This window comes from Schistocerca nitens, chromosome 6 (assembly GCF_023898315.1).
Source record: "Schistocerca nitens isolate TAMUIC-IGC-003100 chromosome 6, iqSchNite1.1, whole genome shotgun sequence".
NCBI lineage: Eukaryota > Metazoa > Arthropoda > Insecta > Orthoptera > Acrididae > Schistocerca > Schistocerca nitens.
The window spans coordinates 43921250-43941117 of NC_064619.1; the positions used below are offsets into that span (position 1 = coordinate 43921250).

General features: G+C 43.1%; 2 protein-coding genes across 6 annotated transcripts in view; both read left to right on the forward strand.

The window, feature by feature from the left end:
* The window catches only part of LOC126263671 (homer protein homolog 2), a 334081-nt gene that overhangs the window by 199059 nt on the left and 115154 nt on the right, over positions 1-19868 (forward strand). For all 5 annotated transcript variants that reach the window (XM_049960782.1, XM_049960784.1, XM_049960786.1 and 2 more), the window contains exon 2: positions 11931-12087. In XM_049960782.1, the coding sequence (XP_049816739.1) occupies positions 11931-12087 (157 nt within the window). The remainder of the gene's footprint in view (positions 1-11930; positions 12088-19868) is intronic.
* Positions 1-19868, forward strand: part of LOC126263669 (peroxisomal multifunctional enzyme type 2) — a 533675-nt gene that overhangs the window by 4947 nt on the left and 508860 nt on the right. The window lies entirely within an intron of this gene.

Here is a 19868-nt window from a genome sequence, read left to right on the forward strand (position 1 = left end):
GCTGCGGCTACGGGGCGGCCGGCTGGTGTGGTGCTGTGTGAGCTGAGCTGCCTGCTGTGTAACTCTTCTGCTTTTCTTGTTGTTCGTCGTCGTTTCCCATACCTTCAACACGGCTCCTCTTAACCAGAGACTTGCTATATGAGTATACATGTAATTACGACGATTGAAGCTTGTATATGAATAGCCGTCCACGTCCATGGCATCTGCAAAGTTGCTCTGCTTCGGGATGGTCCGATGTGCGTGTTGTATCATCGCCGTTCGGCACACGCACACGCAGTGAGGACGCCAGCGTAAAAGCCAACCGTAGCCTGGCGAACAGTTGGAAAAATGAAGACCATGAGAAAATCTTCGACATACACAGGTATGCATTGCAATCGGAATGCCGGCCGGTGTGGCCAAGCGGTTCTAGACGCTTCAGTCTGGAACCGCGCGACCGCTACGGTCGCAGGTTCGAATCCTGTTTCGGGTATGGATGTGTGTGATGTCCTTAGGTTAGTTAGGTTTAAGTAGTTCTAAGTTCTGGGGCACTGATGACCTCAGATGTTAAGTCCCATAGTGCTCAGAGGTTTTTTTCTTTTTTCTTTTCAATCGGAATATCGGTCCAATGTCTCTGGGAAATTCACTAAATGACGTTGTTGTTGATGATGTTGACGATGATGATGATGATGATGATGATGATGATGATGATGCTTTCAGTCCGAAGAGCGCTTTGATTCAACTTTCCACGCTAGTCTCATGTGAAAGCCCCTCATCTCTGCGTAACACAATTTTTACGCCCCACACTTCCCTCCATTAGAAACTTCACGAGTCCTTGACACCTCAGGATGAGTCCTCAACAGATCCCGTGTTGTAGACAAGCTGTACCATTATATTCTTCTCCCCCCCCATTCCGGTTGAGTAGAATATAGGTGCTAAAATGGAAAAGGGTAATCTAGTATATACTACTACGATCAATTCAACTGGAAGTCCCTGGATGGAAGACGACGTTCTTTTCTCGAAACACTATTGAGAAAATTTAGAGAACTGGCATTTGATGCTAACTGTAGAAGATTCAGCTGCCGCCAACGAACTTCTCGCGTAAATACCACGAAGTTGTTATTAGTGCAATTAGGACCCTTAACGGGGCGTATAGACGGTCGGTTTCCCCTCGCTTTATTTGCGAGTGGAATGGGAGAGGAAATAATTACTAGTGGTACCAGGTACAATGTGCCACGCACCGTACGGTAGCTTGCAGAGTACAGAGTGGTCGGAAATTCGCGTTACAGACTTCTAGCACTCGTAGAGGGGAGTGAGTGCATCGTATTTTGAATAGGAACCCATGTCCGGAAACGTCATCCAACGGGACTACAGAGCGTCAAAGTTTTAGGCGCGGGCGTCTGTAAATGTACGTATACACGGCGTGATTCCGTGACGATGTTACATACTCTCTAGGATGATGGAGAACGATAAATGTATTAATTTGAAGTAACGATCCCTGTACCGGAAACGAACGAGTCGAAAGTTATAAACGAAAACCGTTCTGATACCTGTGACAGTTGAATACGTGTACCGGTTGTTCTGTTGCGAAGAGTGCAGGGTTGGTTACTTTCAATGCTGGTAGTGTGGACAAAAACGAGAAAAAAATGTCCAATAAAGGTGGGCTCGAAATTGCATACCTGAGGAGCTATGACAATTCGTTCATCTTCGTTAATGTGAAACACATCTCCTCTACTGAGCATGTGTTGATAACTTTGACGCTCTGTAGTCCCGTTGGATGACGTTTCCGGACATGGGTTCCAGTTCAAAATACGGTGTACTCACTCCCCTCTACAAGTCCTAGAAGTCTGTAACGGGAATTTCCGACCACCCTGTATGTATGTAGATGTATAGTTCCATTGCTGCCCTCATTAAAGACATGCATTTTTTATTTAATTTACCAGCCTAGCATAATTAAGATAAACAGTAAATTTTATAGCTTGATAGGGTTTGGCCCAAAGTGCATTCCGCCACCTCCGAGCATCTAGATTCTAGAGTTCAGCCAACCAAGATATGTCATCTTTGGAGTAGCATGGATATGTTAAAATAACGCAGGTTGGCTAAGTTTTTTTGCAGAGGTCGAGGGCACGCCTTGCTTCAGTAGGTCTGTTAAAACGAAAATGTCAGATTTTCCTGTCAGAACAACTCGTGCATAAAATTCAGAGAACGAATAAAGCTATGAAGCCAGATTTTTATATGTGTGTTTCTACCGTGAGCGCTCTCTCTCTCTCTCTCTCTCTCTCTCTCTCTCTCTCTCTCTCTCTCTCTCTCTCTCTATTCCCCCTCACCCCCCCCCCCTCCCTCCCCCCCTCCCCCAGAGAGAGAGAGAGAGAGAGAGAGAGAGAGAGAGAGTGTGTGTGTGTGTGTGTGTGTGTGTGTGTGTGCGTGTGGGAGTGTCTGTGCACGCGTAAGCAGACTTTCAGAGAGTCGGCATTTTGTTGCAAGAAAAATCAGAGATGTTGGTTTATTATTTAAGGAATCAAGTTAGATGACAGTTTTATTTAACTATAATTACAGGTGTTGGCCGAATCAGGCAACTGTCAAATCACACCCAGAAGGACGCCGCTTGCTACCTCTGGAGTGCGTCGATAAACATTTCGTTCATAAAACATTTGTTGTCATTGACGACCAGTGGTGTAATTACAGCCGTCGTTTTGATTTTTGTTCGGTTCTTTCATTGAATTACAATGGCGCAGTCTGAGAAGCTTGTAATCGCATTGTGCAGCTGTGTGACGAAGTGGGAGCGTGAGGAATCACAGTTCTTTTAGACGTCTCAATTGGGACATTTTTAACCCTGCGTTGTTACTGTGTTCGTTTTTACCACCTTTGCTACGAGGGGTCTCACAGACCAGACCTGTGTACCAGTCTGACTTGTGCTCCCTATCCTTCACAAAAGGGCTTCACATTCACGTATGTTGTCTAGATGAAGTAAACAAACACGTTTTACGGAGCGTCTCCACAATGTCTTTTCAGCGTACTTTTTCCATATGTCGTTTTACCACACCAGGCCGCTACACGCAGTCTTTACGAACTTGAGTGTTTTTTGAGACACACAAACTTAGAGCATCTGTAATAAATATATTGCGTTTTGCTATCTCCACACCCATAGCACCGCCCTCTCTTAGGTACCTCCGGTTCATACTCCCATCGTCTTGCTGTTCGACCCCCGCCAGTCTGTTGACAGATCTTTTGAGAGGTCGGTTGATTTGCTTACTGCCAGCCCTGTGTAGTAACTGGCCTCTGACAAGAGCCTTCCCAAGCGATTTCAGAAAGTCTCTCCTCTTGGCCTCCCAATAGTTGTTAGATCTGGAGATGACGAGACTATTTATGCGTGCTACATTCAGTAAGCAAAAGAATAAAGCAAACGGCCACCTTCTAGTTGTTCTTCCTACATCATACGTGGCACACATCTGATCTACTAAATTTACCCCACCCTTAGTAGCATTATACAGTTATCATCTCCGGCTTCATTTCTTCTCCAGTTGTTGCAAATGGCTCTAAGAACTATGGGACTTAACATCTGAGGTCATCAGTCCCCTAGATCTTAGAACTACTTAAACCTAACTAACCTAAGGACATCACACACATCCATGCCCGAGGCAGGATTCGAACCTGCGACCGGAGCGGTCTCTCGGTTCCAGACTGCAGCGCCTAGAATCGCACGGCCACTCCGGCCGGCTCCAGTTGTTGCATCTATTTGCCAAAGATACTTGTAAAAGCATTTCTACCTCTTGTGTTCGCGAATTCTGGGGGAATTCCCGTCTTGTTCTTCCTTACTGTTCCCAAAAGAGTGATATATTCTCCAAGAGAATAGTGTGCTATGCAGTTTTTGGTGACAGAATCAAATATATTTCGTGTAGGAGTCAATTTATCCTTTTTTTTTTTTCGCCTGTCGGACCTCGTTGACTTACCGTCAAACCTCAGGCACTGTGCCAGAAACCTGAATCTCTGTAGGGTCATTGTAGATTAGAGTAATTCCAATCGTGTTCCACCTCTGTCCCAGAGTTCTTCTAAATTAACCCTACCAATCTTGTAGATTCCACCCAAATACAACAGATCAGGAAATGCTTCAATTTCACCTTTATCTGTCTCATGAATGAAGGTCTGAGACGAAGAGTATCTCGGCTTAGCGGAGTCGATACATTGGTTAGTCTGTATCACTACTTCATCCATTATTCCATCCGTGACAAACAGTCACCATATTTCTACATCTGTTCTTTTAGTCTTTGCCATTCCCCTCATACCAGGAATATGTAACACCATACTTTGTGACCTCGTTCTGATACGGGGAGTATGCATGTCTTTCATCCATTTAGTTCGCTTGTTATTACCAACAAAATATTTCTTATTGTTCTGATATCTATCACTGTCATCCCCACCTTCGTCGCTTTTCGTATCGTGTTCACTATATAGTTCGACGCCTACGTCTCCACCTTCGTCACCTTATTCGTCACTAACGATTTCATTTCGCAGTGCATCGTTACTCAGATTTTCTGTTACATCCATTATAGCCCTCATCTGAAATAAATAGGCTGATTCAGCAATTTGAATGTGTGCTACAAACGTATTTGTGTTGGGACAAACGGTACCATTGTAGCTACTCTGGGTCCTATAGCCTCAACAAGTACTTACCTACTTGCTGTGGTCGGTCTGGCAGACCCAAACACACTACGCGCACTCCTAGACAGCGGACTTCCGCCGTCACTTGACGAGCAAATGGCACAGCTGTGTAAGATAAGAAGCTACAAGGAACGCTACTCGTGTGCAGTGATGGGTACCTAACGAAAACGAATCGCGCGCACAAGTCACGAGTCCGGGAGACCCACTAGTAGCAATGTAGGGTTAAGTAAGCGAATGGAGCTTTCAGCTTTGCTCTTTCTTGGGGTGATTCTGAATGTAGTATGTTGTCGGAAAGTCTGCTCGGCAGCCTGAACGAAATTTTCCGCTGTGTGCTATTCGGACACGTACTGATCAACAGCGACACCGATCAAACGCGGCTCCGAGGGCTGGTCGGTGCTGTCGACACGTTAGTGTCGGCGGCTGCGCATGTTTTCGCTCTGCGGCAGCGCGCGCCACACACACACACACACACACACACACACACACACACACACACACAGTGATTAATGCCGCGTGGCGTGGCACGCCACGGTTCGTCTCCCTGTGCGCTGATTTATCAAAGCTGCCGGCCTGTGCTATGTGCGCCTGGCGCGCCGCTTTCATGCACTCCTGCCCTCACTGCATTACCCATCCCCCGCCCCCACGCTACACCACACCCTGCTGCTGCCTCGGGTCGGGTGCTACCGCGACCCCCGCAGCGCGATGCGGCGCCCGTGTACTCTCTTTCTCCCATCCCTCTATGTCGAAAGTCGAGAGCCGTATATCGAAATCTGAACGAAGGCTTTGTTCCTGTTCCAGTTAGTTTCGAGAAGTCGGACGACGCTTTGTCATTAGGCCAAAGCGTACCGTTGCGACATAGATTCGCGCGGGGAGCTTGTGCATTGTTCCCCAAACCTGCACGTGCCCTTAGCGCTAGGATTTCACCCGGAACAAGTCCCGCCCATTCACCCCCCGCCATGCCTATCCAGTGTAAATCCCTCCCCTAAACAGCCGCCAGTTCCGCAAACTGGAAGCTACAACAAAGTTGTTATCGCCACAGTCCAACACATGTTATACTGTGATGAAATTCAGTAACGATAAGAAATTTAAGATTTTCTGGATAGTAATGTAATATGAATCTGCATTATTAAAGAAATAAAAATATTTATAGAGAATTGAAAGCATCGCCAGCAATAGAAAACAAAAAATAACGATGTTATTTAAGGGCAATAAGGAGAAATTTTCATTAACTAATTCACATATTATAATATGTTTGAGGGAAACAGCAGAGTAAACATACAATGCGAAAACAATGGTCTTGAATCTGTCATGTTCGTAGTAAAGCCACGGATGCAGTCGAATAACTCTCTTGTCTAAAATCACCGTTACATAGAAATAAGTGAGGGCTGTTTTGTTTATGTAGGCCCTCATAGTAGCTCACGAAAATTAAAGAATATGAGAATGTCATAAAGTAGAAATGCCTAATGAAAACAGTAAGATATTTGCATGTATGACATATTTCTTTAGTATTTGCGTGGTTAATGGGTGAATTTTAACTTGTAAATTCTTCCATTGCCATACCTGCGCATTATAAACGAGGTTACAAAGAATTGTTGCTGTTTCTGTGTGATTAGTGACCTATATGCTATTGCAAACGCCTCAGTAAAATAATGTGTCGTTATTCGATGTCCTGTCTGTTTTTAACCAAAAGATTTATTAATTTCGTAAATGTCATTCAAACCATTTTTTAAAAATAATAATGTGATGTGTATGTTTGTCACAGAGCAGTTTTGGAGGAAATAAATGCTGCGGTGTTTCATGGCTGTAAAACGTCCTTCATGCTGTGCTTTCACCCCTAAAACGTTTCAGCAAAACTATTCAGTGAATAGCACGCAAAAACAGCTTGGATCGATCTAGCAAGAACAAAGTAATTTTGATGTCCTCTGGAAGTATAGTGAACATTGGTGCTTGCTTCACATATACTGTCCGAGTTCTGAAACATAAGCGTCAAGTATACTTTGGTTCCTCTTTCTCCAAACAAATTATTCTTTGAGGGTAGGTTTATCCTGTTTTAGCTTTGGGTGCTTTTCCTCACATAGAAGTATGTTTCTTCATAAGCTATTCATCTGAATACTGAGTTCCCGTATTTAAAGAATTCAGTGCTAAATTTTTTTCTCTTATGTTTTCTGTGGAAGTACCTGGCATAGCTGAGGCCAATTGTGCACGTTTTTTGTAACGTGTATTTTAACCACCTGGCAAAATTTAAGATCTAGCAAGATATTAATGTAACATTCATTCCAAGTGCTGCCGAACGCAGTAAGCCACGTGGGTCAACTGAGACGATGCCCAGGCGCCGAACAAAGACCGGGAAAACCGGGGGTGAGTGGGCGGGACTTGTTCCGGGTGAAATCCTGGCGCTAACGATTCCTCAAACCTGCGCTTGTCCCACGGATAAACGTAGCGCTGTATTCTTATTGATGATTTTGGGATTGAAGAATAGAGTGGGTGACACCTGTCCTGGCGCCGAGGCATAGGGCGGTGATTGAGAGCGCGTCTGCCAACAGCCAGGCGACGGCGTTAGATCTAGAGCTGTGGATAAATATCGATATTTTATCAGAACGTAATACCTTCTAGATATATCGAAAATTCTTCCATGATGATATCGATAGATACGGCCGTTATTTCCACGATATATCCATGTATCGATATCGAAATGGCAGTATCGAGCGCCGATATTTTTATTTTATATTATTTTTTTCGCAACTATCGGTAAATATTTGAAACTGTTCCTTTGAAATTGTAGTAAACATAATTTTACTTTCACTGTGTAAAAGAGTCTTACTACTTGTTGAGCTTGCTGGCCTGGGTGGCCGAGCGGTTCTAGGCGCTACAATCTGGAACCGCGCGACTGCTATGGTCGCAGGTTCGAATCCTGCCTCGGGCATGGGTGTGTGCGATGATGTCCTTGGGTTAGTTAAGTTTAAGTAGTTCTAAGTTCTAGGGGACTGATGACCTCAGAACTTAAGTCCCATAGTGCTCGGAGCCATTTTTGAACTTGTTGAGCTTTCATCACGGCCATACTTTCTCTAATAACAAGATTCCTGGTGTGAAGAAATAGCACACTGATTGCTTGGAGGAGGAAAAAAAAAAACGCAACTAGTGTACTACTTCTTTACATCAGCATGCTTCAAAAACAGTTGCTGAAAATGATGAACAAAAATCTAAATAACAAGATTGATCGTTGTGGTGGGCGGAGACTTGTTAGGAGACATTGTGACGTAATCGGCGCTTGGCGCTACCAAAAGAAATTTCAGCGTTTAACTTAACCACGCAAGTTTGACACTACCAATGCTTGGTCGTTGGCGTTGGCAGAAATGAAAAAAAACAGGGAAGTCGTCATAAAGTGTTCCGGACAAATTCGATATGTGACGAACCTGAACGACGAACATCTTTCATTGTGCCAGATACATGCAGTTACCATTCTTCGCAAAGCGGTTATCGCCAAGCGTGAACGTGCATCGTTTACCTTTCAGTTCTAACTCAATGGGGGATAGGCAGGCTGATAGCTTGTTGATATACAGAATATATAATAATACATCAAAACTTAAAAATACAGCTCTAAAACTGGCATTATATTTACAATGCGCAGTCGATATTTTTATAGGCCAATACGTCGACACGTTTTCTTTACTATATCGATACAATTTCGATATATCGAGCCCCAAGAAAGACATGTAATTAAACACCGATATACCGGTTTCCCGATATTTTAAGAATATCAACATTCCTAGTTCTAACCACACACACCTGTGGGGATGGAGCGACTCCTCAAGAGTGCGTACGTATCCGATCTCGCTATTCGAGGTGTTAGTTAAGTCAGCGATTTAATCTGTACCTTTAAGTTACTAAAATATTACTAGAAAACTTCGTTAATATTTCGGGCCATGTTTGCACAAATAAAATGCCGTTTCAAAGGAACTGCCAGCTGATTAGAGTCCAGTCAGGCAGATACATAGACACCGCCTCACTGCGCAGCTTCCGCATCTGTCGCATCTCGATCACAGCCCGACTATCAGCGGGCCGATCTTAGACACCAGTAGTGGGTACAGATTCTTCAGTTAGCAAAAATGGAACTTTTTCTTTATAAGAACGAGCCTCCGTGACACAGATATGAATTCAAGCCACAGTTTTAATCACTCTTCTGCGACTTAAGTTCTGCCGTGTGGACACCTCGCAGACGAAGTGAAAGCATAAGTTCACAGTATTTCTGTGCTGATTTAGATAAGAGTACACATAACTGGGAGACGTATACTGACGGACTGAAGGTAGTAGCGGATCATGTACTGCTCTCAGGCGGTTTTTTGCCGGAGGCACTAATGGTCTCTTCTTGCCAATACTGCGCCACTCTTGCCGATACTGTCATTTTTCCTCAGGGCAGAAAATCGTCAATACTGATATGAAGCATCCTTCGCTGTGAACAGTACACAATACAATGAATGATTGTCGGTAACTATTGTCACTATTTGCCATGCCTTCTTTAATAGTGCCACAGCCATCGTAAGAATATGCACGACCTCTGTACACTCACATCGTATAGCAGACATGGTTAACTTAAGCACAGAAACTGATACGGAAAACATTTCGCAATTTTTGTCCCTGACAGTCCATTCCTGATTTAAGTTTACAAGCCCCCTCCCCCTCCCTGCCAAAGTCAAGAAGTTGCGCGAGTGTCTACATTAAGAGAAAGATCATCGAGATATTCATCAAATATTCATTATCTTTTTAAAAATAAATGAATAAACAAAATCCTTTATCGAACGGTCATACACTCAGCCTTTTACACACACACACACACACACACACACACACACACACACATATTTCACCAGTTGCTGGCACCCCAGTCGTCAGCGACCGAAAGTAGGAGCAAACATCCGGAGGAGACTAGGGAGCAAGCAATCTGGGTTCTTCGTTTTCAGTGAAGAGTGGTGGTAATTTTCGAGATTGCTTAGAACAAATCGGCCAGGAAAAAGTATCTGATGTACCATCTGCGGCAAGAACGAAGAAGTAAGGCTTTAGTCAAAGTTTTCTACAGTGATGTGAGAAAATGTGGTAGCACGTCTTTTCCTTACGTAAGGCGTCAGTAAGGGTAGTTTGTGGTTTTTGCTATTTCTTCCATGGCTGAAGTTTCGCTAGAGTGAAGTAAACTGCTATATAAAATTATTGCATTGCATTATTATGAGTGATTTTATTGTAATGTGTTCTATTTGGTGTTTTAAATCGGTGAAACAGTATTTTTCAATAGATTTTGTTAGTTGTAACACGTATTTTTCCTCGTTGTTGAAAAAAAATGAAACAGTGAAATTATTACAAAAAATGTTATAAAACTCTGATAAAATGTCAATAAATACTTCAGGTAAATAATTTTTCTATTGGTTGTACTTGAGATATGGCAAAATTGTAGATATTACGCTTTAATAAGAGTTACCTGTAAATTAAAATTATTGCTGATCTAGTTCTTTTTCCTTTGTCGCCCAGTTTTCTCGTCCACAAAGGTATCAACTACACTGGTGTCCAAAATTAAAGCAACAAAACGCTATTTCCCCTTCTTTCTGTAATTCGCTATACAATCATACAAACTGTCAACACATGCGCGTACGATCGTGTTCAACAGGGCAATGGCATTTCGGTCAACAGACAACCACGCCAGCAGTGACGTCAGGGCACCTATCAAGAGGGTAGTATTTGCAGGATAGTCCCACATCCACGTGTATACAGTTACAGTCGGTGTAGTATGACACAGAGAAGGCGCCTACCGTACCAAACGGTTTGCGGTGGAGGGCCGTAGGAAAAATCGAAGCAGAACAGTCGCAGACTGATGTGGCCTGATGACTTTAATGTGAATCATTCTGTTGTTCCTCGGATGTGGCGAGACAGTTTATAGAGACCGAAAATGTGTCTCTAAGACCAGGGCAGGGCCGACCATGTGTGACATCAGAAAGAGAAGACCATTATGTGGCACGACGGTGCCGCCTTAGTACCGCACGGCAACATCCACTGGACGTTCGTACCGAGGTAAACGATGACAGAAGGCTTCAGCAGTGGCCTTTATTGTCGAAGACGTGCTGTATGTGGACCTCTAACACGTCTTCACAGAAGGGAACGGCTAGAATGGAGCGTCAACATGCCACCCGGACGGTCGAACAGTGGGTCAGTGTTCTTATCACAGACCGATATCAAGGAGAACCCCTAATGGTAGGGGCCTGGATTATGTTGACCACTCGAACACCTCTTCATGAAATTTTACAGGTGAATCGGCAAGATTTAACTGCTGTCAGGTATCGTAACAAGATCTTGGGGACCTCATGTGCGGTTGTTGCGGGCCCAGACTTCCTGTTGATGGATGGTAATGCACGACCTCATAGAGCACGGTTGGCTGATGTTTTCTTGGAAACTGAAGATATTGGACGCACCGCGTGCCTCGCGCGTTCTCTCGATACGACTCTCCAAGACTTGTGAGCAGCTGTGCAGGAGGAACGGGTGTCATTGCGTAAACATGAAACTGATGATACCATCCACAGCATGCCCCGTCGTTGTTAAGCCTTCATTGCTGCCAGAGGTGGTCACACCCCATACTGAGCACATTAACCAGTTGTCAGAGTGGGTGTGTAAACCCGTTAAGCCGAAAAAAAAGAAGAAAATAGTTGTCTGCCGTCATGCATGTTGCAGTCGTTTACGTTGCGTATTCTTTGCATTGTTTCTACTTTTCTATCATCTGTTGATACTGTTTTGTGGCAAAATAAACGCAGCCTCGCAGGATTTCGGTTTCTTACTGTAATTTTGGACACCAGTGAATTTCGTCCCACTTTCATGTGCTGTCATAATATTCAGTGGAACAGTGTCCTATATCGTCCTAAGCCGTTCAGTTAAATGTAAAACGCAATGTAGCAGTCGTCGTCTTTTGAATACAAGCCTCAAATAATCTGGTCGTCGTCTGGTTGCTAAGCACAAAGCAGACAGGTGACTTCCTTCAAGCTATGTCTTTCGTTCCCCTATCGCTCCTTCACCAGATCCAGCGACTCGTTGGTTGTGGCAGCCAAGTGCGTTAGCTACTATACACTGTTTATCTTCTGGTTGCTGGCACCCTGCAGTCGACAGTGCGTAAGGTGTGTTAGGTACTCGTATACAGTATCCATTTAAGAAAGGATGCGCGACCTTCGGCTACGAGAAAATAAAGAGATTTTTTTCCAGTTATGTGCGGGTCGCCCGCTGCTGTATCAGTGTTACTGACGGCCGCCTGTTTGCGTGTGTTGCAGTGAGCAGCCGATCTTCTCGTGCAAGGCGCACGTCTTCCACATCGACCCCAAGACGAAGCGCTCGTGGATCTCGGCGTCCAGCGCGGCGGTCAGCGTCTCCTTCTTCTACGACTCGACGCGCAGCCTGTACCGCATCATCAGCGTCGAGGGCACCAAGGTGAGTGGGTGGCGCGGCCGCGGCCGCGGGACTAGCCATGCGGTATTCGTTTGGTCTCGTTTATAACAGGTTTTTATTTTTATTAATAACCGGACAAAAAAGACGTAAATATCAGTTAACCGTAGCAACAGTGCTAATTTTTGTTTTGTTTTGTTTTTCAGTAAACCTTTTTAACAAAAACGAGTATATTTTTTTCGTAAAATTACCATTACCTTGAAATATTGCCTGTTATAGGAAATGAGAAACGCTGTCATTGCTATTTTAATAACAATACCGACACAAACGAGCATCGGTACAGCATTGCTGAGACAGTAATGTACCTGTTACCACGTGGCGTGGTCTGTTGGGTGGTACGCGTGTACAAGGCGAGTGCAAGACTTACTCCATCTGGTCATATGGTAGTTTCAAGCTATCGTCGACGGACATCAGTTGTATTACAGAATGACTCCATATCTAGTCTGGAAGTATTTTATGAAGTGCCGTACCAGTGAAGTACAGTGCTCCATTTCCTTTAAAAGATTAAGAACAGGAGGAACCACAACAAACTTGCGACGTCATACAAGGAGAAAACTCATGACTTAACAGTTTAATTGTAGTTTACAATTAAAATTAAAAGTAGTTAATATATTGTCTCTGTCTACGTAATATGCCTTTATCTGCTTGTAGCCCCTGAAAACGAACAAATGAACACGAAAAATGGAGTTCTTCAAACTCAGTTTTCACCCTTTAGCACTGATTATTCCTAATGTCCAAATAGCGTTACGATCCTAGATTACAGAAGTATATTTGAGCAGAATTTCAAAACATTGTAATCGACAGGCGAATACTGGAGATTTTTTGTAGTATTCAACCACTTACCACTTTTTAGAGAAAATCAGCGAACGGTGTAAGTTTTCTATTTATTTGCTAATTTAATTTAGTATTTTGATTCTGTGTATCTTGAAACTGAGAGAGCCAAAAGTTTTAAATTTTTGTTCAGTTTGTCAGCGGCGTACGAATGCAAAGAGGATAGCTATGAGTGGATGAAAGCGACAGAAAGGGCTTCAGAATAGAGGTAAAGGAAGTTCGCATTTTGCGTACTAAAATTGCCCTAATTGGTCAAAGTAGAAGACAGAAGAGATTATTCCTTCAGATATTGAAATTACCCATGCAAAGCACCATTTGAAGCGTAAGGAATTAGTTCTTAACAACAGCGTTTGAAACAGGACACTGCAGGGAAGTAAAAATTCGGCAACTGGCAAGTCTGAGAAGAGAAGGTTGAAACCACTGTTACGTAGAGGTAGAACAGTGGCAGCACGGTAAGTAGCTGGTGCTGATGAGATAACAAGACGGATATATGGCAATCAGTAGATAGACTAACGTCATATCACAAGACTCACTTTGTAGATATTTATGGAAAGACAATCCTAAGATATGTGCCGACAGTGAACGAGGTGTTCCGGACGCCAGACTAGGATCGCATTCATGGTGATCATGATGATGTGGAACCCTGTCCGGCCTCTTCATCCGGGGTTTGGGGTTTCCATGATTTTCCTGAAATCACACGAGTCGAGGTCATAGACGCTTCCGGCGACAAATCTCTCCTACCATCACCTGGACTAGAGGAATTAGGAGGCCAAGAAAAGTCGAATAGAGGAAAAATTAGTGTAGTCACAAATTTTTGTACAGTGCTAGGAGGGAGTGCCATGAAAAAATACAAAAAAATCCCTACTGGTGGTGGGGTATGAGCGTGAGTGTGGGGCGTTTGGAGGTACTTAGAATAACTTGAAAACTGCGGATTCTAGCGAAAAGTTTCCCATTACAAAATTAAACTCTATTGAATTTCATACAAAGAAGTTCTATTCACTTTTTCCTCCAGCAATAAGAGTTCCGCGTTACAGGTGATGGGAAAATCGCATATTATTAAAAATAGTGTTTTAGTGGTGTAAAATTAATGTTTATTTTTAAATGAATATGGTTGAAAAAAATTATGAAATGTGTGTACCACATCCAAATGCAGTAATGCCGTGTTGAGGGATAAGTGTGTTCTAGGGTGTAACAAAGTAGTGGGGATGGCGGGGGGGTGGAGGGAGGGTGGGTGGGATGGAGGCTGGAGGCTGGAAGCGCGAGGAAAGGTAGGTCTCAGGATTGTGTTGGTCCTTCTTCATAGATCTCCAAACTGAAGAGCGAGCGGGCGGGCGGTTCCCCGCGCTCTCTATCCCACTACGTCACAAGAAGCAACTTCAGGGCGTTTACCAGAGTATTACTGATTCTTCTGCAGTTGCCTTATGAGCAGCAGGCGACACAGTGCCCAGACATGCCCGGGGTGTTTATTTTCCACAGAGTGCGTTAACACTAAATAAAATAAACATATCAGTTGCTAATAATACTAATGCAAGGAACCCATCTGGGCAGATTATATTTAAACCTCTTAATACTTTTCTCCCCCCCATGAACCATGGACCTTGCCGTTGGTGGGGAGGCTTGCGTGCCTCAGCGATGCAGATGGCCGTACCGTAGGTACAACCACAACGAAGGGGTATGTGTTGAGAGGCCAGACAAACGTGTGGTTCCTGAAGAGGGGCAGCAGCCTTTTCAGTAGTTGCAGGGGCAACGGTCTGGATGATTAACTGATCTGGCCTTGTAACATCAACCAAAACGGCCTTGCTGTGCTGGTACTGCGAACGGCTGAAAGCAAGGGGAAACTACAGCCGTAATTTTTCCCGAGGACATGCAGCTTTACTGTATGATTAAATGATGATGGCGTCCTCTCGGGTAAAATATTCCGGGGGTAAAATAGTCCCCCATTTGGATCTCCGGGCGGGGACTACCCAAGAGGACGTCGTTATCAGGAGAAAGAAAACTGGCGTTCTACGGATCGGAGCGGGGAATGTCAGATCCCTTAATCGGGCAGGTAGGTTAGAAAATTTAAAAAGGGAAATGGATAGGTTAAAGTTAGATATAGTGGGAATTAGTGAAGTTCGGTGGCAGGAGGAACAAGACTTTTGGTCTGGTGACTACAGGGTTATAAATACAAAATCAAATAGGGGTAATGCAGGAGTAGGTTAAATAATGAATAAAGAAATAGGAGTGCGGGTTAGCTACTACAAACAGCATAGTGAACGCATTATTGTGGCCAAGATAGACACAAAGCCAATGTCTACTACAGTAGTACAAGTTTATATGCCAACTAGCTCTGCAGATAATGAAGAAATTGATGAAATGTATGAAGAGATAAAAGAAATTATTCAGGTAGTGAAGGGAGACGAAAATTTAATAGTCATGGGTGACTGGAATTCGTCAGTAGGAAAAGGGAGAGAAGGAAACACAGTGGATGAATATGGATTGGGGGGAAGAAATGAAAGAGGAAGCCGCCTTGTAGAATTTTGCACAGAGCATAACTTAATCATAGCTAACACTTCGTTCAAGAATCATGAAAGAAGGTTGTATACCTGGAAGAATCCTGGAGATACTAAAAGGTATATAACTCTTTCATTCGGGAAATGCTTTGCAGAGTGGGCTGCGCTCAGTGGAGCCACTTACCACCCATCCACAGCACACCTTGCAATGTGGGTGGCAATATATCTAATGGAATACGACTGATCATTTTCAAATATAGAACAGTAATGCGTTGCTTGAATTACGCTGAAATATCTCAAGTTCCATAACACTTAGGGGATCTACTTCTGTTGCTGAGGGAGTCAACTTAAGCCTCTGGCGAGCTGAGACAGGGGTGATGCAGTTGATACCCATTATGATGTGAAAAGTATTCCATCCATTGATAGTGATAGCAATGAAATCAGCATTGTTGAATGCATCCTACTGACAGCATGTTACGCTTGGAACAGGCTCTTCAGTGTAGTAGACAGCTGTGTTCCACATGTTGGGCTTTGTTACATAATAACTCGCTTAACAATTCGAAAGAAGTAATCATTTTATAAACTGGAAAGAACACTATCTAAACACGAGCTCAATGAAATTATTTTGTCTACTCACGTGAGAGAATTAGAGAGGAAAACTGAAAAGCAAGCATACATATAAATTCATAAAACGTTGTCAGCATCAACAGGAAGTATTCAGGATTCACACCCATTGCAATCGAAGTTCGAAAACATAGCAAAATATTTTTTTACGTGCGAAATTTCATCATTTTTTCACTTACTAATGGCAGCATTTGTTGCTATAGGTACACTTTTCTTCATAAGTAAGAGAGATTCTCCGATGACTTTTGCACAGCATACAAACCATACTCAAAGATGTATGAAACTCTAGAATTTTACAAATCTATTAAAAACTGTGGTAAAAATTGAGGTAATGTACTAGAAAATTTGTCTTTTTCTAAACATGAACTTTAAAATATAACAGCTTATTCGTTTTTTCATAAATTAAATAAATTCTAGAGTTTCATACACCTGTAAGTATGGTATGTATGCTGTGCAAAATTCATCGAAGAATCTGTCTAACTTATGAAGAAAAGTGTACCTATAGCAACAAATGCAGCCATTAGCAAGTGGAAAAAATGATGACATTTCGCACGTAAAAAAAAAAAAAAATATTTTGCTATGTTTTCGAACTTCCATTGCAATGGGTGTGAATCCTGAATCCTTCCTGGTGATGCTGACAAAGTTTTATGAATTTCTTTGTAAGACACTGGAAATTAAAATGTCCTGAGATGCCTCTCCTGCTCCAAGTCGGCCCGTTTGACGTCCTACCCCCCTTAATACCTTCACGATGTTCTGGTCGAAACCTAGTGTATTCTACCATGCGTTGTTGAGACTTCCCTGTCGGACGACGGCTGCAGGCACAGTGTCTTGTACAGTGGTGGGAGATGGCGCAGTGCTGTGCGGGGCTGCCAGCCGCAGACGGGCAGAGGGAGCCCCTGTGAGCCCGGCGACCGCGGCGCGCACCTCATTACCCAGTAACTAACCGCGCCATGTTTATGCAAAGCTCTGCTTAATGACGTGTGCTTCCCCTCCGTGCTGCCTTCCGCCCAGGAGTACAGCCGCAAAGCGCGGTGCAAGACATGTGGTACCGTTCTCTTCCTGTCATTCTACATTTACACGATTACTCTACAATTCATACGGCAATGTGTGCTAGGCACCACTTTAAAAAATACATCTCTACTGTTCCAAGCGGCGTACGAGTTGGCTGACTATTTCTAACTTCTTGGAAAATGAACGGTTGTGGACGAATTTCATTTGTTGTTGTTGTGGTCTTCAGTTCTGAGACTGCTTTGATGCAGCTCTCCATGCTACTCTATCCTGTGCAAGCTTCTTCATCTCCCAGTACCTACTGCAACCTACATCCTTCTGAATCTGCTTAGTGTATTCATCTCTTGGTCTCCCTCTACGATTTTTACCCTCCACGCTACCCTCGAATGCTAAATTTGTGATCCCTTGATGCCTCAGAACATGTCCTACCAACCGATCCCTTCTTCAGGTCAAGTTGTGCCACAAACTCCTCTTCCCCCCCTAATTCTATTCAATACCTCCTCATTAGTTATGTGATCTACCCATCTAATCTTCAGCATTCTTCTGTAGCACCACATTTCGGAAGCTTCTATTCTCTTCTTGTACAAACTATTTATTGTCCATGTTTCACTTCCATATATGGCTACACTCCATACAAATACTTTCAGAAATGACTTCCTGACACTTAAATCTATACTCGATGTTAACAAATTTCTCTTCTTGAGAAACGCTTTCCTTGCCATTGCCAGTCTACATTTTATGTCCTCTCTACTTCGACCATCATCGGTTATTTTACTCCCTAAATAGCAAAACTCCTTTACTACTTTAAGTGTCTCATTTCCTAATCTAATTCCCTCAGCATCACCCGACTTAATTTGACTACATTCCATTATCCTCGTTTTGCTTTTGTTGATATTCATCTTATATCCTCCTTTCAAGACACTGTCCATTCCGTTCAACTGCTCTTCCAAGTCCTTTGCTGTCTCTGACAGAATTACAATGTGATCGGCGAACCTCACATTTTTATTTCTTCTCCATGGACTTAAATACCTATTCCGAATTTTTCTTTTGTTTCCTTTACTGCTTGCTCAATATACAGATTGAATAACATCGGGGATAAGCTGCAACCCTGTCTCACTCCCTTCCCAACCACTGCTTCCCTTTCATGCCCCTTGACTCTTATAACTGCCATCTGGTTTCTGTAAAAATTATAAATAGCCTTTGGCTCCCTGTATTTTACCCCTGCCACCTTTAGAATTTGAAAGAGAGTATTCCAGTCAACATTGTCAAAAGCTTTCTCTAAGTCTACAAATGCTAGAAACGTAGGTTTACCTTTCCTTAATCCAGCTTCTAAGATAAGTTGTAGGGTCAGTATTGCCTCACGTGTTCCAACATTTCTACGGAATCCAAACTGATCTTCCCCGAGGTCGGTTTCTACCAGTTTTTCCATTCGTCTGTAAAGAATTCGCGTTAGTATTTTGCAGCTGTGACTTATTAAACTGATAGTTCGGTAATTTTCACAACTGTCAACACCTGCTTTCTTTGGGATTGGAATTATTATATTCTTCTTGAAGTCTGAGGGTATTTCGCCTGTCTCATACATCTTGCTCACCAGATGGTAGAGTTTTGTCAGGACTGGCTCTCCCAAGGCCACCAGTAGTTTTAATGGAATGTTGTCTACTCCCGGGGCCTTGTCTCGACTCAGGTCTTTCAGTGCTCTGTCAAACTCTTCACGCAGTATGATATCTCCCATTTCATCTTCATCTACATCCTCTTCCATTTCCATAATATTGTCCTCAAGTACATCGCCCTTGTATAAACCCTCTATATACTCCTTCCACCTTTCTGCCTTCCCTTCTTTGCTTAGAACTGGGTTGCCATCTGAGCTCTTGATATTCATACGTGTGGTTCTCTTCTCTCCAAAGGTCTCTTTCATTTTCCTGTAGGCAGTATCTATCTTACCCCTAGTGAGACAAGCCTCTACATCCTTACATTTGTCCTCTAGCCATCCCTGCTTAGCCATTTTGCACTTCCTGTCGATCTCATTTTTGAGACGTTTGTATTCCCTTTTGCCTGCTTCATTTGCTGCATTTTTATATTTTCTCCTTTCATCAATTAAATTCAATATTTCTTCTGTTACCCAAGGATTTCTATTAGCCCTCGTCTTTTTACCTACTTGATCGTCTGCTGCCTTCACTACTTAATCCCTCAGAGCTACCCATTCTTCTTCTACTGTATTTCTTTCCCCCATTCCTGTCAATTGTTCCCTTATGCTCTCCCTGAATCTCTCTACAACCTCTGGTTCTTTCAGTTTATCCAGGTCCCATCTCACTAAATTCCCACCTTTTTTCAGTTTCTTCAGTTTCAATCTGCAGTTCATAACCAATAGATTGTGGTCAGATTCCACATCTGCCCCTGGAAATGTCTTACAATTTAAAACCTGGTTCCTAAATCTCTGTCTTACCATTATATAATCTATCTGATACCTTTTAGTATCTCCAGGATTCTTCCAGGTATACAACCTTCTTTTATGATTCTTGAACGAAGTGTTAGCTATGATTAAGTTATGCTCTGTGCAAAATTCTACAAGGCGGCTTCCTCTTTCATTTCTTCCCCCCAATCCATATTCACCTACTATGTTTCCTTCTCTCCCTTTTCCTACTGACGAATTCCAGTCACCCATGACTGTTAAATTTTCGTCTCCCTTCACTACCTGAATAATTTCTTTTATCTCTTCATACATTTCATCAATTTCTTCATTATCTGCAGAGCTAGTTGGCAAATAAACTTGTACTACTGTGGTAGGCATGGGCTTCGTGTCTATCTTGGCCA